The sequence below is a fragment of the Amyelois transitella genome, chromosome 31 (genome assembly GCF_032362555.1).
Source record: "Amyelois transitella isolate CPQ chromosome 31, ilAmyTran1.1, whole genome shotgun sequence".
Lineage (NCBI taxonomy): Eukaryota > Metazoa > Arthropoda > Insecta > Lepidoptera > Pyralidae > Amyelois > Amyelois transitella.
This window is the reverse complement of record NC_083534.1, coordinates 3985047-4003410: the sequence shown is the minus strand read 5'-3', so window position 1 is coordinate 4003410 and position 18364 is coordinate 3985047. Positions and strand designations below refer to the sequence as shown.

Here is an 18364-nt window from a genome sequence, read left to right as displayed (position 1 = left end):
AAAAATAACAGTACCATAAAAAAAAAATTTTTTTGGTTTATTTTGCATTATGACCGAGTCATATAGCCCATTAAAAATAACATATCCCAAATTTCAGTCATGGCAAAAACTTATACATAAATAATAAAAAAATCATAAAATGTGAATAGTTAACATAGTTGATGCTATGCAGGGTCGGTAGGTACAATTTTTTAATTTAATTTCAGTTCGTAATCATCACTTTTTCATCAGTATTTTTAATTTGAATTTTTCTCATGCTAAATTGATATATTAAGTGTTTTATAGAATAGACATACATATTATCACGTCTTTATCCCTTGTGGGGTAGACAGAGCCAACAGTCTTGAAAATATTTATAGGCCATCTTCAGCTGTTTGGCTTACTGATAGAATTGAGAATATTATAGTGACAGGTTGCTAGCCCGTCGCCTAAAAGAAGAATACCAAGATTATAAGCCTATCCTATCGTGGGTCTCGTTAAAGGGGTACAATACGGAGTAGTCCTATTCTCTTTTCTATTAGTACCTGAAACCACACGGCATTACAGAATAGAATAGAAAAACATAAATCATATTTTCAATATAAACAAATGTAGTTTTAGCTACCGAGCAGAACCAACCATAAAGATATAATACAAAAAAAAACCCAAATTCGACCCCAAAAAAAAAAAAAAACAATCCAGCCCAAAAAAAATCGCCAAACATCACAAAAACAAAAACAAAACAAACACACTCACGACTAGACGTTTCAATGCTTCGTGGTGGGCGTGCCGCTGAGCGCGCCCGGGTAGCCGCGGCCCGCCAGCTCGCGGTACGCGGCCAGCTGCCTCTGGTCCATCTGTCCCATCTGTCCCACGTGGCCCAGCGAGCCGTACAGCGCGCTCATGTACACCGGGTCCATGAAGGGCGTAACGCTCGCCACGCTCTTCTGCATCTCGATGATTTGCGCCAAACTCGTCTGATTCTTCATAGCGTTCAACAAATTCGTTTGCAAACTGGTATTTTGAGACACTTCATCGCGCACTTGGTAATTAGGCACGTTGATGGCCGGTTTCTTTTGTTGTGTACCGGACGGCGAGGGGCAAGCGTACGAAGCAGGCTTGTAATCTTTCTGCGGTGTCGTTTTGGACGAAACGAATTTGCCGTTCGACGACCTCTTCTGCGGTATTTTGCTCTTGGTGGGCGTAACTTTCGGATTGACCAGCGTTATCTCGAGATTCGAACCGACCACCGCTTTTCCGTCCACTAGCGTGTAATTCTTCGACAGATTCTGCACTGAGTTCACAGACGGCGCCGTTGGTATTTTGACGATTTCCACCGTCGGTTTCAGCGCGGGCGACGGAGATTTTTTGTTGCACGTCAAATCTAGTATATCTTGACGGGCGGGCGCGTGAGTTTGATCGGAGGTGGGCACGTTCTTTTGGGGCTTCAGCGGGGCTCCGTGCAGTATGTGCGGGGGGGGCATGAAGGGGTCTTTGGGGTTCCCGTACACGGTCTTCTCGGGGCCGGCGGAGCCGAATATGGAGGTGGCCTGTATGACGCGGGGCGGGTGTCCGCCGTCGTAGCCGAGCGGCGCGCCGTACAGCTGCAGCAGCTGCGCACGCGCCAGCAGCGGCGGCGCGGGCCACACGCCCGGCAGAGCGGTCACCTCTAAGCCCCGCTCCTTTAATATATCCAACTTTCTCTTTTTCAACCCCTGCGGACTCTCCGGGTACTCGTCCAAGTCTATTATCTCGGGCGTTTTGGGTTTGTATGGAACCTGGAGGTGAATTGATTTGATAAACATTATTATATTATACATACATACATAAAATCACGCGTCTTTCCCGGAGGGGTAGGCAGAGACTACCTTTTTCCACTTGCCACGATCTCTGCATACTTCCTTCGCTTCATCTACATTCATAACTCTCTTCATACAAGCTCGGCGGTTTCGGGTACTTTTGACCTGACCCTTTACCCTTTAATTATATTATCTATATAAGTATTTCTTTGCAAAGGTTTCGAAGGACGGACGGGAGTCGCTTCGTGTAAAAACCTGACTCACACAAACCAGGGTCTAATGGTCAAAGGCTCTCTAGAAAGATGAGGATGCAACCGGGACAAGAGCCAGGACGGTAGAAGATACAATTCAGAATAACATAATTAAGAAAAGAACTTTCTCTGATCGGCCTGGGTCTTGGATGTTTATCTATATATAAGTATTTATTATAAAATACAGCATCGTTGAGTTAGTATCTCGTGACACAAGTCTCGAACTAACTTCGAGACTGATTCAATCTTTGTAATTTATCCCGTATATATATATATATATATTTAATTATAATCACCTCAACGATCTCATCATCGCTGTGCGCGCTATGAGCGGGCGGGTGATGAATGCCGAAGTTGTTGAGCGGCGCGGCGGGGGGGGCCGCGGGGGCTGCGGGGGGGACAGCGGGGGGCGCGGGGGACGACGATGACGAGTCCGCGCGGCCAGCGATCGACGTGGGAGCTGTGGAGGTTTGGAATTAAAAAACGTTTAATAATTGCAAACACATTATAGATATAGATTGTGTGCAGAGATCGTGTGGTTCCCGGCACCAATTAAAAATTATAAGAATAGGACCAACTCCTTTTTATATCAGATGACGCGATTCTATATCAGATGAGTCTGGCGATTCTATATCAGATGAGTCTGGCGATTCTATATCGGATGAGTCTGGCGATTCTATATCGGATGAGTTTGGCGATTCTATATCAGATGAGTCTGGCGATTCTATATCGGATGAGTCTGGCGATTCTATATCAGATGAGTCTGGCGATTCTATATCGGATGAGTCTGGCGATTCTATATCAGATGAGTCTGGCGATTCTATATCGGATGAGTTTGGCGATTCTATATCGGATGAGTCTGGCGATTCTATATCAGATGAGTCTGGCGATTCTATATCAGATGAGTCTGGCGATTCTATATCAGATGAGTTTGGCGATTCTATATCGGATGAGTTTGGCGATTCTATATCAGATGAGTCTGGCGATTCTATATCAGATGAGTTTGGCGATTCTATATCAGATGAGTCTGGCGATTCTATATCAGATGAGTCTGGCGATTCTATATCAGATGAGTCTGGCGATTCTATATCGGATGAGTCTGGCGATTCTATATCGGATGAGTCTGGCGATTCTATATCGGATGAGTCTGTCGATTCTATATCAGATGAGTCTGCCGATTCTATATCAGAGATGAGTCTGGCGATTCTATATCGGATGAGTCTGTCGATTCTATATCGGATGAGTCTGTCGATTCTATATCAGATGAGTCTGCCGATTCTATATCGGATGTGTCTGGCGATTCTATATCAGATGAGTGTGGCGATTCTATATCGGATGAGTCTGCCGATTCTATATCAGATGAGTCTGCCGATTCTATATCAGAGATGAGTCTGGCGATTCTATATCAGATGAGTCTGGCGATTCTATATCAGATGAGTCTGACGATTCTATATCAGATGAGTCTGACGACTCTATATCAGATGAGTCTGGCGATTCTATATCAGATGAGTCTGGCGATTCTTTATCGGATGAGTTTGGCGATTCTATACAAGATGAATCTGGCGATTCTATATCGGATGAGTCTGGCGTTTCTACATCAGATGAGTCTGGCGATTCTATATCGGATAAGTCTGGCGATTCTATATCAGAGATGAGTCTGGCGATTCTATATCGGATGAGTCTGGCGATTCTTTATCAGATGAGTCTGTCATTTCTACATCAGATGAATCTGGCGATTCTATATCGGATGAGTCTGGCGATTCTATGTCAGATGAGTCTGACGATTCTTTATCAGATGAGTTTGTTGCTTCTATATCAGATGAGTTGGCGATTCTATATCGGATGAGTCTGGCGTTTCTATATCAGATGAGTTGGCGATTCTAAATAAAATGAGTCTGGCGATTCTTTATCGGATGAGTTGGCGATTCTATATCGGATGAGTTGGCGATTCTATATCGGATGAGTCTGGCGTTTCTATATCAGATGAGTTGGCGAATCTATATCGGATGAGTCTGGCGTTTCTATATCAGATGAGTTGGCGATTCTACATAAAATGAGTCTGGCGATTCTTTATCGGATGAGCTTGGCGATTCTATATAAGATGAATCTGGCGATTCTATATCAGATAAATTTGACGATTTTTAATTGGATGAGTCTGACGATTCTAAATTGGATGAGTCTAGCGATTCTAAATTGGATGAGTCTGACGATTCTAAATTGGATTAGTCTGACAATTTTTAATCGGATTCTGAATCGGATGAGTCAGACGATTCTACATCAGATGATTCTGACGATTCTACATCAGATGAGTCTGGCGATTCACAAGTTGAATATGACTTTTACGACATCCGTGGGAAAGATGGTCGTCCCGAGTAGACCTGTTCTAAACGCAAATAAAGATTCTATTTTAAATTCTAAAGCGCCGGATACCACACGGCACTAAATCAACACGATTATCTTATACATAAAATTCTCGTGTCACAATGTTTCTCTCCGTACTCCTCCGAAACGGCTTTACCGATTTTTACCAAATTTTGCATGCATATTCAGTAGGTCTGAGAATCGGCTAACATCTATTTTTCATACCCCTAAGTGATAAGGGTTGTCCACACTTAACATTTTTTTAAACTAGAAATCACTGAAAAATTATTTATATAGCAAAACAACGTTTGCCGGGACAGCTAGTAATAATATGGACGGCCTCTGTGTACGTACGCAGCGGTAGTACGCTTGCCTGTGACACCGAAGGTCCCGGGTTCGAATCCCGGCCAGGGCATGATGAGAAAAGAACTTCTTCTGATCGTCCCGGGTCTTGGATGTTTGTCTATATAAGTATTTATTATAAAATACAATATCGTTGAGTTAGTATCTCGTAACACAAGTCTCGAACTCACTTCGAGGCTAACTCGATCTGTGTAATTTGTCCCTTATATATATTTTTTTTATACCCCTCAGTGATAACCAGAGATCGGAATAGGTAGATTGAATTGGGGCCAATGAACTGAAACGTATATATTAATATGGACATGCCTCCGGGATTGCGGGTCTTTGTAAATTATTAAGATAATTTCCGGAATTTTTACAAGTGAGATGAAGAATATATTAGTGGTAGCTTATTTCCCCCGACTTCGTTCACGTAAATTGTAGTCCTATGTTACCCGCGGACAATGTAGTTTACTGTAAGTGTAAGTACTGAAATGGAATCCCTGAAAAGAGGCTTATCCATGTTATGCTTTCTATGGTAATACATGATGCAAGTACATAAAATCAATCTACCTGTTCCGATTGATAAGGGTTGTCCACAATAAATATTTTTATATGGCAAAACAACGTTTGCCGGGACAGCTAGTATATATATATATATATGTTATATGTTATATATGTATGTTATATATGTGTACTGACTGGAGCGCGCTGGGGGCCTCGCGGGCTTCACGCGCACGTGCCGCAGGGAGCTGCGCCCCGCCGGCCGGCTCGCTTGCTGGAAGAGACATATACAGCATATTATTATCAATAAATCAATAACATACAACAACTATGGTAAAATAGAGGCGGCCCGCGACTTCGTCCGCGTGGAATCAATCTCGCGGGAACTCCGGGATAAAAAGTAGCCTGTATGTTATTAAGGTAGATAAGGTAAGGTAAGGTTTGAAAAAATTCAAATTATATCGTAATCGGTTCAGTAGTTTTTGCGTGAGAGAGTAACAAACATCCATACTGACATCCTGACATACAAACTTTCGCATTTATAATATTAGTAGGATTATATTGAGTGAACATAATATTAATTAAATTATTAATAACGATTAACTTTTTATTACTTAATAACTTATTAATATTAAGTAACCAATATGAATTATTATATTATTCATTCATTCATATAATCACATCTATATCCCTTGCAAGGTAAACATTGCCAGCAGTCTTGAAATGATATGTATGTGTGTATGTATGTATGCATGTATATATGTGTGTATGTATGTATATATGTGTGTACGTATATATGAGTGTATGTATGTATGCATGTATATATGTATATATGTGTGTAAGTATGTATGTGTGTGTATGTATGTATGCATGTACATATGTATATATGTGTGTATGTATGTATATATGTGTGTATGTATGTATGTATGTATTACCTGTTCAGGTGGCGGTGGGTCGTGGCCGTTGACATATTTATCACCGAGTGACGCCAATCTCAGCAAACTGCCGTCCGCGGGCGATTGACTCTCCACTGTACCTGAACACAAACAAACATAATATACACATATGATTTATTATCTACATAAAAAGGATGAATTAAGTTTTTCTAAAAAAAAAAATTTACTTAGATAACGTTAATTTACGACTACAAACACAAAAGATCTTAGAATTCGCGAAAAGTTTTATGACATACATACATACATACATAGGTACATCACGGCTATATCCATCGCGGGGTAGTTTGCACCGGCACCAATACAAAAAAGAATAGGACCACTCCATCTCTTTCCCATGGATGTCGTGGAAGGCGACTAAGGGATAGGCTTACAAACTTGGGATTCTTCTTTTAGGCGATGGGCTAGCAACCTGTCGCTATTTGAATCTCAATTTTATCACTAAGCCAAACAGCTGAACGTGGCCATTCAATCTTTTCAAGACTGAAAGGCTCTGTCTACCCCGCAAGGGATATAGACGTGACCGTATGTATGTACTTAAGTATATGTTCTAATATCTATAAATATATCACACATACCCATGTTAAGTTTCTGCGCCAGCTCGCTCGTGAGGCCGTCCTTCTTCGCTTCCTCGTCAGCCTTCACCGGGTGTTCCTCGAACAGTTTCCTCACGCCGGCGTCGACGAGTTTCTCGACGGGTTTCACCGAGATCTTGCCAGGCCTCTCGTCCTTCGGTAGCGAGTCTAAGAATTCTCTGTCAATAAGAAAATTTAGAATTTAAAATTGATTTTTTTTTATTTTTCTGGGATGACGTCACGTTGATGGTTGCCATCTTAGTATTTGTGAGTGAGAAACACTGAGAAACAAGCTATAAATGATGCGAGAACAAACTGACCTGTTAAACTCCTCGGCAGGTTTGTTAACAACGTTGTAATCCTCTTTGAGGTCGCTGTCTACCGCTTTGGGGGTGACGTCGTTAGTGACCATCTATGTAATTGCGACTGAGAAACACGCTATAAATGACGTTAGAACAAACTGACCTGTTGAACTCTTCGGCAGGTTTGGTAATAACATTGTAATCCTCTTTGAGGTCGCTGTCTACCGCGTCGGGGGTGTGCGGGGGAGACGACGTGACGTCAATGGTGGCCACGGGCCGCGGGGAACACTTCCCGTTGAGACGTGAACGCTTCCGTTCGTGCGTCTCGTACGACAGGAGATATCTGGAAGAGAAAAATAAATAAAGTATAATATATATAATCTTTCCCATGGATGTCGTAAAACGCGACTAAGAGATAGGCTTACAAACTTGGGATTCTTTTTTAGGCGACAGGCTAGCAACCTGTCACTATTTGAATCTCAATTCTATCACTAAGCCAAACAGCTGAACGTGGCCATTCAGTCTTTTCAAGACTATCGGCTCTGTCTACCCCGCAAGGGATATAGACGTGACCATATGTATGTATAATGGTCACTTACCTCTCATAGTGTCTCCTGGTCCTCGCCGGCTGCTCAGCAAACAACGTCCTCCACAATTTGAGCCGACACACCGCCTCGTAGCCGCCGTTAGATCTCACCGCTTCGTAAACAGCTCGGAGGGACACTGGAGATAATGATACAAGTTAATAAATATAGGACTTTGCAGGGACTGTACAGTACAATTTATAAATTAAATTTTAGTTTGTAGTCATCTTTTTTCTTTATTTTTAATAAGTAGTTTTAGTTTTAAATTAATTAGTTTGTAAGTATCTTTTTTGTTTCTTTTTATAAGTAGTTTTAGCTTTAGTTTTAATTTGATTTAATTGTAATATTTACATATAAATGTAAAGACTGTATTTAATTTATAAAAATATGATTTGAATTAATTAATTAATTATTCGACACTTAGCGGGAGCGATGAATCGGCAGGGGAGCTCGCTCTCTTAAAAATTAATAAACACTATGCTCCCTAAAGTAGTTTCTATACAACCAAAGTTTGCACAGATTGGCATGAAGGGCTCGTCAAAGAGGCATGGTGAACGTGGATGAAGTTATTATAATCGCGAGTTGAACAAATTAATTTATTTCTATTTGAATCTCAATTCTATCATTAAACCAAATAGCTGAACGTGGCCATTCAGTCTTTTCAAGACTGCTGGCTCTGTCTACCCCGCAAGGGACATATACGTGACCGTTTGTTTGTTTGTTTGTAAACTCTTTATTGCACATAAAAATAAATATAACAAAAACAGAACAGTCATTGGATATAGAAGAATATGTACAATGGCGGACTTATCCCAAGCGGGATTCCTTCCAATTCAAAATTCAAAATTTTTATTCACTACTATAGGATACTATTTATCGCTTAATAATTGTCAAAACGTATGGTTTAACAACATTGGTTGACGTCAAATAAATTACCTAAAAAACGTATGGTTTAACAACATTGGTTGACGTCAAATAAATTACCTAAAAAACGTATGGTTTAACAGTCAACCTGTGTATGTATGTATGTATGTATGTCACACTCACAGTCTCTGAGGGTGCCGCCGACCCTGAGCTGCAGGTTCCTGTCCCGGTAGAACCTCTTCAGCTGGTCGAGGAACTCTCCATCTTCTCCATCATCCTTGCGCTCGTCCTCTTCCTCGCTCGCCTTGTCGCCGTTGCGGAGTGACAGGCGGCGGGGGGTCTGAATCTGTGGGGGAGAGTATACTTTTATTGCGCATATATTTTTGAATTAATTCATATATTGGTTCCCGTGTGGCAACATTAGAAAAAAGAATAGCACCAATCCATGATCATCACCGTAGGCTGCAACTGCTGAGGCTTCCTATCATCACTGCCACTGACCCTGGAGTCGATCTGACACCGACCGCGAAGCCTGCCCTTCAAACCTGGTTGTAATCTTGTAATGTTCCTGATTAGACAAAAGACATTTTCAAGGCCTGGAACTAAGGAGTCATCGTAGGCTGCTGCAGAGGAGATTTCTCCTGGTCGCTATTGTCAGAGCAGAACCTTCACTCCTGGTAGGAGCGCCTAACGGTTTTATGGGTTAGACCAGGGTCAAACTTTTGAAAAAGAAACGTTAAACACTACCTATCAGCTGCACCAACTTATTTTTTGCTAGCAGAAACCACGTGTCTAGATTCTGGACTAGAGACTCACCGTAGGCTGCAGCTGCTGAGGCTTCCCATCATCACTGTCACTGTCCCGCGAGTCGTCCTGGCTTTGGCTGCGCGAGCGCGGCGGGCGGCGGCGGCGGCCGCGAGGTCTGCCCTTCAAACGCGGCGCCAAATGGTTGCAGACGAACTCGTGGCCTTCCAATTCTGGATATTCGAAGGTGTCCTGGAAGATGTGAAGGGTTCAAGTCATCTTGTGTCATCTTCAATCACAAGAGCGCACTGCCTGTCTTCTCAGTTAATACAAACATATATACATAAATGTGGATGAAGCGAAGGAAATATGCAGAGATCGTGGCAAGTGGAAAGAGGTAGTCTCTGCCTACCCCTCCGGGAAAGAGGCGTGATTTTATTCATACATACATATATACGTATCTTGATCAATTTAAGGACGTCCTGGCAAAGGGTCAGGTCAAGAGTACCAGAAACCGCCGAGCTTGCATGGAGAGAGTTATGAATGTGGATGAAGCGAGGGATGAATGCAGAAATCGTGACAAGTGGAAAGATGAACTCTCTGCCTACCCCTCCGGGAAAGAGGCGTGATTTTATTCATACATACATATATAAAATCACGCCTCTTTCCCGGAGGGGTAGGCAGAGACTACATCTTTCCACTTGCCACGATCTCTGTATACTTCATTCGCTTCATCCACATTCATAACTCTCTCCATGGAAGCTCGGCGGTTTCGGGTTCTCTTGACCTGACCCTTTGCCAGGACGTCCTTAAATTGATCAAGATACCTTCGTCAAGGCCTTCCCAGATAATCATGACTTACTAACCTTACAGTATAAGATCCTCGTATTTTTGGTAGGAGCCGCGTAGCCACCCAATGCAGCCACCAAAGAATCCCTCAGCCAATCAGCTTGTAACCCCTCCAGCCTGGACAACAGGGCTCTGTACCGGCAGTACCTTGGGTACGAGAAGACCACTACTCCTGGCGATTCAGCATCTATGGCTGGAAAGAAACAGATCTTTAAGCATTGTTCTAGTTTCAAGGTTCCCGGCACCGACAGGAAAAAGAATAGGACTTATCCATTTCTTTTTCCATGGATGCCGTAAAAGGCGACTAAGGGATAGGCGTATAAATTTTTGGGATTCTTCTTTTAGGCGACAGTCAAGCAAGCTGTCACTATTTGAATCTCAATTCTATCATAAAGCCAAACAGCTGAACGTGGCCTATCATTTATTTCAAGAATTTTGTCTCTGTCTTCTTCGCAAGGGTATACACCCGCTTTTTGATTAAAAAAGGTAATTAAAATTTGTCTGTAAGATTTCGTATATCTCTTTAAATTAAAAATTAAGAGCGCTTCCTCTCGTCTTCATGCAGTTTCTTCATACAAGCTCATCAGTTTCGGGTACTCTCGACCTGACCTTTTGCCAGGACACTTTTCTTTACACCAAAAATCTTCGTAAAAACAACGATTCCACTCACCAATAGCGCTCTTCTCCTTCTCGATATCACTGAAGTCCATCTTGGTGTGGTGCAGCGGCGCCGAGTGCTTGGGCTCGGCCGGGGGGGCGCACGCGCCTCGCCAGACCGCCTTCAGGCCCCACGTCCAGCTGCCGCCGTCGCAGACCCAGCTCAGCAGGTCCTCGGCCCGTCCGTTGATACTACCTGAACCGAGTCGCGGTTCCCCAGGCATCATAACACCAGCTAGGAAGATCTTCTCTTTATTGGCCGAAACTTCGCTTCCTCGCGTCTTCATCCAGTCTCTTTATACAAGCTCGTCGGCTTAGGGTACCCTCGCCGGACCAGCTTCAGGCCCCACGTCCAGCTGCCGCCGACGCACACCCAGCTCAGCAGGTCCTCAGCCCGTCCGTTGATACTACCTGAACCGAGTCGCGGTTCCCCAGGCATCATAAGACCAGCTAGGAAGATCTTCTCTTTAATGGCCGAAAGTTCGCTTCCTCTCGTCTTCATGCAGCCTCTTCATACAAGCTCATCAGTTTCGGGTACTCTCGACCTGACCTTTTGCCAGTACACTTTTCTTGACACCAAAAAACTTCGTAAAAACAACGATTCCACTCACCAATAGCGCTCTTCTCCTTCTCGATGTCGCTGAAGTCCATCTTGGTGTGGTGCAGCGGCGCCGAGTGCTTGGGCTCGGCCGGGGGGGCGCACGCTCCTCGCCAGACCGCCTTCAGGCCCCACGTCCAGCTGCCTCCATCGCAGACCCAGCTCAGCAGGTCCTCGGCGCGTAGTACAACCTTGTCGTTTATGGCTAGCACCTCGTGCTGGAAAGAATAGATATTAAACGCTTAAATTATTTTTAAGGACGTCCTGGCAAAGGGTCAGGGTCAAGAGTACCCGAAACCGCCGAGCTTGCATGACGAGAGTTATGAATGTGGATGAAGCGAAGGAAGTGTGCAGAGATCGTGACTAGTGGAAAGGTGTAGTCTGTGCCTACCCCTCCGGGAAAGAGGCGTGATTTCATGTACATATGTATCATGTTGTCGGACTGCTTGGCGAAGTTGTTGGTTTCTCGCCTCTCCAAAAGGTACTGGGTTCGATTCCCGGTACAAGCAGAACCTAGGTTCATCCGTAAAAGGGATTTCCCCCTTCGACAGCAACAAAAAGGTCATGATGGAAAAGGAACTTTCCTAATTGTCCTGAATCTTGACTGTTTATTTATTCATAAAATATAGTATCGTTGTGTTAGTATCACGTAACACAAGTCTCGAACTTACTTCGAGGCAAACTCAATCTGTGTAATTTGTCCTGCATATACATATACATATACACATTGATTATTATTATTTATTTACTAGCTGTCCCGCCTTATATGTGTTTTGTGTGATTTGTCTCTACCCTTAGTTTTTTATTTATTCATGGTCTTAAATCTGAAGACGATGCAGGCTGGACAACGAGAGATGTTATAGGTATCAATAGTTGTCGCTGTTTATGTACATTTTTGTCCATTAAAAAATATATATATAATCATGAATTAAGCTCATAATATTAAATCCTACTAATATTATAAATGTGAAAGTTTGTGAGTCAGTATGGATGTTGTTACACTTTAACGCAAATACTACTGAATCGATTACGATAAAATACGGTATGTAGGTAGCTGAAAACCCAGAATAACATATAGGCTATTTATCCCGGAGTTCCAGCGGGATTGATAGGGTTTCCATGCGGACGAAGTCGCGGGCGTTTAATTTTTACCTACAAGTGTTATAAAGTTATACTACACACTTAATGCAAAAAAAAAAAATGAATAAAACTGAATTGAATAACTAAAATACCGTCTAGTTTAATTTTTTAAGTATGTATCATCAACGATTGTCTAACCCGTTAAATATGAACACGTGTATAATACCTAATCCAATCATTTTCATCGATAAAGGTCATTGGGATCTGAAAATCGAACAGATTTAGCGGGGTGGGGGTGGGAGAGCAGGGTTGAACTCAGGGTTTCAGATTAATATAATAAAAAAACGTGCCGTGCAGCTCCCGGCACCAATAAAGAAAAGGACCACTCCATCTCTTTCCCACGGACGTCTTAAAAGGCGACTAAGGAATACGCTTGTAAACTTGGGATTCTTTTTTTAAGCGATGGGCTAACAACCTGTCGCTATTTGAATCTCAATACTATCTATTAACCGAACAGCCGAACGTGGCCTATCAATCTTTTCAAGAATGTTGGCTCTGTCTACCCCGCAAGGGATATAGACGTGCCTATATGAATATATGTACAAACACTAAAATATGATAACCGAAAAACGTGGATGAAGCGAAAAAAGTATGCAGGGATCGTGGCAAATGGAAAGATTTAACCTCTGCCTACCTCACCGGGAAAGAGGCGTGATTATTTGTGTATGTAGGTATGTAAACATGACAAAAATTATTTGTAAGTAGAATTATCGACGATAGAGGTCACTGATATCACAGTTGGTAAAACCAAACAGATTTGGAGGGTGGCAACAACGGGGGGTGGGGGGAGACAGGGCCGCACTCGGGAACTTCGTGCAGGACACATTTAATGTTTGTTTCATCTTATATGTATATAATTCTCGTGTCACCTATTCTCATGAAATTTTGTGAGCATATTGAGTAAGTCTGAGAATCGGCCAACATCTATTTTTCATACCTCTTAGTGATAAGGGTTGTTGTGATATTTTTATCTAGATATTACTTAAAAATTATTTATATGGCAAAACAAAGTTTGCCGGGACAGCTAGTAAATAAATAATAATAATAAATAAATATATAAGGGACAAATTACACAGATTGAGTTAGCCTCGAAGTATGTTCGAGAATTGTAAACGAGAAACTATCAAAACGATACTGCATTTTTATAATAAATACTTATAGAGATAAACATCCAAGACCCAGGCCAATCAGAAAAAGTTCTTTTCTCATCATGCCTTGGCCGGGATTCGAAACCGGGACCTCCGATGTCACAGACAAGCGTACTACCGCTGCGCCACAAGGGTAATATTTTTTTTTCAATCCGAAGATATTTAATGTATCTACTAAAATTTGTCGAAAAATCATTGGTTTGGTTTACCATATCATTTTAATTAAGATACCTTACATATAATAATTAATTTTCAATATCCCTTGCGGAGTAGACAGAGCAAAATGTCTTCAAAACACTGATAGGCCATGTTCATCTTGTTGGCTTGATGATAGAACTGAGATTCAAATAGCGACAAGCTTCGACCCCGTCGCCTAAAAGAAAAATCGCAAGTTTTTAAGCCTATCCTTTAGTCGCCTTTAATGATATGCGAGAGAAAGAGACGTAGTGGTAATGTTCTTTTTTTTTAATGGTGCACACGGCATAATCTTAAACACATAAAAAACAAATAAAAAAAAAACAACAACCCCTAATCCACCCCTGTTCGTTCTAAATGAAGGGGGCACTAAAATTGCTTTCAAATAAGTGCCCGGCCCGTCCCTATTCCGGAACACTTGAGCGATATCGCTGCGATGTAGCCACGATTTTCTTTTCTTTAATTTAATTTTTAAGTGATAACTCTTGTCAGCGGAATCAATAAATGTATCCCCTAATCTTCTCCTATTACCATTCATATACTGCAACCAACAATCTTAAAAGACTGACAGTTGTTAAGCTTTATGATAGAATTGAAATGCATCATATAATGCCAGGTTGCTAGCCCATCGCCTAAAAGTGCTGTTGCTGTTCTGTAGGTGGTGATTTCGTCGCTTTTCCGTAAGATAGCGTTATTTTTTTGTAAATATCGCTTAATTCTGGCCGGCAAAAATGCGAGTAAAATTTTGTGATCACACAAAGTCTTAAGCTCTTACAGGATAGACAGAGCCAATAGTCTTAACAGAATCAGAAAAAACAAAGTCGTCCAGAATAAGCCGCCTAATTCCCGGCCGGCATTTTCAGGGAGAGTGTTTAAAAGTAATTTTCCCCCTTTTAGTACAGAAACTGTGTGTCTGACTGTATTAATTAACTGGTTAAATTTCGAGTACATGGTACATAGTGCCGTGTGGTTCCCGGCACCAATACAAAAAAGAATAGGACCACTCCATCTCGTTACCATGGATGACGTAAAAGGCGACTAAGGGATATTCTTATTATAAACTTGGGAATCTTAAGAATAGGACCACTCCATCTCGTTACCATGGATGACGTAAAAGGCGACTAAGGGATATTCTTATTATAAACTTGGGAATCTTCTTTTAAGCGATTGACTAGCAACCTGTCACTATTTGAATCTCAATTCCATCATAAAGCCAAACAGCTGAACGTGGCCTATCAGTCTTTTCAAGACTGTTGGCTCTGTCTACCCCGAAGGGATATAGACGTGATTATATGTATGTATATATATGTACATGGTAAAAAACTAGCCCCGCGCCACGGCTTCACTCGCATTTCAATTACTAAAGTACTTCATGTGATTCTACTTAGCTTTTGAGTGAAGAATTCCCAGAAAATATTGCCCTTTTTCCTATTTAAATCTATCCAAATGGCGGATCCATTTATGTGAAGTAAGAAGTAGTATTTATGTGAAAAATATTATAAAGATACATACACATATGTGTCAATCTATACATACATATAGCCACGTCTATATCCCTTGTGGGGTAGACACAACAGTGAAACACCACGCTCAGCTGATAAGAGAATTGTGATTCAATTAGTGACAGGTCGCTAGCCCATCGCCTAAAAGAAGAATGCCAAGTATATGTATCTATAAGCCTATCCCTTAGTCGCCTTTTACGACATCCATGTGAAAGAGATGGAGTGGTCCTATTCTTTTTTCTATTGATGCCGTGACCCGCACGGCCCTAAGAGATAACGACATGATATATCCTACTACTATTATAAAGGCGAAAGTTTGTATGGATGTTTGTTACTCTTTCACGCAAAAACTACTGAACCGATTACCATGAAATTTGGTATGTAGGTAGCTGAAGACCCAGAATAACACATAGGCTACTTTTTATCCCAGAGTTCCCGCGGGATTGATAGGGTTTCCTTGCGGACGAAGTCGCGGGCGGCCTCTAGTATGTAAATAAAAAAATAAAAAAAAAACAATAGATCTCACGACATGATATTTTCGTCAGCCCTAAGAGAAACTGAGTAGATTTGTGTTTACAATTAAATTTAAACATACCGTGTACGTGTGTGAGTGTGTGTGTGTAAGACCTAAACTTGTGTGTGTTGCGAACAAGGTGAGGTTATACAGTGTGTTTACAAATTGGATGAATATTATTTATAATGCCGTGTGGTTCCCGGCACCAATAAAAAAAAGAATAAGACCACTCCATCTTGTTCCCATGGATGTCGTAAAAAGCGACTAAGGCCTATAAACTTGGGATTCTTCTTTAAGCAATGCGCTAGCAACCCGTCACTATTTGTATCTCAATTCTATTATTAGCAAACAGCTGAACGTGGCCTATCAGTCTTTTCAAGACTGTTGGCTCTGTCAACCCCGTAAGGGATAAAGACGTGATCATATGTATGTATGTTATTTATTACCTTAATCATTTTCCTTCCCTCTTGAGACCCACTCTTTAAACTTTTTCTTATAAATAAATATACACGAGACAAATTAAACAGATTGAGTTAGCCTCGAAGGAAGTTTGAGACTTGTGTTACGAGATACACAATAGTTTATGATAACGATTACGCGTTGTGTTACGATACAATGTATATATGGGATTCTTCTTGAAGGCGATGGGCTAGCAACCTGTCACTATTTGAATCTCAATTCTATCATTAAGCCAAATAGCTGAACGTGGCCTATCTATCTTTCCAAGAATGTTGGCTATGTCTTTCCCACAAGGGATATAGACGTGACCATATGCATGTATCCAAAATTATCTCTCTCTCTTTCTCTCTAGTCATGGCGTGTTCCCAGTTGCACCCTCATCCATTAAGCCTCCGGGCCTGGGGATCACTTTACTACTTCTATTTTCCACTTCTTCCGGTCTACTCCCTCTTCAATTTAAAGATTTCATAAAAAAAAGCAAATTTTTATATAAAAGAAGAGAATTTTGTAAAACGTTCGTGCCAGACACTCAAATTCAATGTTCAAATTAAAAAACTATATTTGTTATTATGCAACATTTCAAACATCACGTAATAATTTTCATATCTATATAAAAATAAATATGTTAATAGTGTCTCGTAAGTGGAGTTTACAGTATCAGTAGAAGATCTCTTGGCATTCTGTAGTTTGTTCTATATAGTAACTAAATTGAACACAAGTTCTTTTGTAAAACAAAAGATAAGTAGGTACATACATATTTTTATTTTTTGGGCAATAAAGAATTTTCAAAAAAAAAAGCGATTAAAAATTGTGAGAGAACATTTCCAGCAATTAGATTATTTAGAATACATTCGAATTGTTTAAGATTATAATTAAAAAATAATAATCGCAAACAAAAACACAAACACGCTGTACGTACACATGTGACACGCACACTAACGCGCGCGCGCACACAAGCCAACGAATTGATAGCTGGATCTATTCGGTGCAACGCCCCGGGATAAGGCTCGGTGCACATTGGTGCTTTCATTGTTTTTGTAAAATTAACAATAAAAAAAAGAATGTTATTTTTTTAATTATTTATTGAAATAACGGATAACTAATAGTTAGTACAATTTACTCGTATACACTTTTATTGAAATTCATTTACCGTTTCTGGACTACGATAGTTATTTCAAAACCCAAAAAAGCTTAAGTCAGTTTAATACAGTTTAATTTAGAACAGTGGTGGATTTTTACATAACAATGTGAGGAGCAAGAGGAAGAACATAAGGTAGGAAAATTACTAATATTTAATTAAAATTAAGATTAGGACTAACATTTTTAGAAATGTGATTGTGATATATGTATATAATCTAAAATGATTTTAGACATTTTTACAGCCTGTCGCTAATAGTAACCAATATCCATAGGGATTTTCAAAGTTTTGTAGAATATTTTAAAGGTAAACCATTTTTCTTTTTGCCAAAACGTCAAAACATTCAAATGCATTCAAGAAATTGTTAGATAAAAATTATGGTTATTAAATCCGCAAAATGTGTCATAGAATTTGTATCGTGTACAAAAATAAATATATAATTAAGGAATGCTTGTCTATAAATTATATTATTAATAAGGTTTAGTAATTGATAATAATTATTGCATTGTGTGTAACAAAGCAAATTAAATAAAAGATTTATCTATCATCTATCTTAAATCATCAGTCCAGTAACTTCAACAAATATCTTCTCTTTTTTTAAGTATCTATATATATAAAAATAGAATACATTAATATTATAAAAATTAACATATTCAGTCATTGTACACACCACCTTACCGACATAAATTCTCAATAACACGGAGGGGGTGCGGGGGCGCGGGCGGGGCATCCAGGGATGAACTCAGGGGCGTCGCGTTATTATTATTATTATTTAAGAAATAAATCGATAAATTTCATTTTTTTTAAATAATTATTCCATTATATTTCAATTATTATTTACATATTGTTACCTGAACAACAGCTCATGTTACACTTGTTTTTTCCAATTCATTCCTAATCAAGTAA

At 40.5% G+C, this 18364-nt stretch overlaps 1 protein-coding gene across 1 annotated transcript in view; it reads right to left on the bottom strand.

The window, feature by feature from the left end:
* LOC106138614 (AT-rich interactive domain-containing protein 5B) overlaps positions 1–18364 on the bottom strand; it is a 60421-nt gene continuing 42057 nt past the window's right edge. Inside the window, exons 4-14 of the mRNA XM_060953129.1 lie at positions 11376–11580; positions 10125–10300; positions 9331–9510; positions 8698–8860; positions 7666–7789; positions 7230–7409; positions 6768–6943; positions 6172–6272; positions 5435–5510; positions 2326–2489; positions 1–1757 (exon numbers count right to left, since the gene is read on the bottom strand). Of these exons, the coding sequence (XP_060809112.1) occupies positions 747–1757; positions 2326–2489; positions 5435–5510; positions 6172–6272; positions 6768–6943; positions 7230–7409; positions 7666–7789; positions 8698–8860; positions 9331–9510; positions 10125–10300; positions 11376–11580 (2556 nt within the window). The 3' untranslated portion in view covers positions 1–746. The remainder of the gene's footprint in view (positions 1758–2325; positions 2490–5434; positions 5511–6171; positions 6273–6767; positions 6944–7229; positions 7410–7665; positions 7790–8697; positions 8861–9330; positions 9511–10124; positions 10301–11375; positions 11581–18364) is intronic.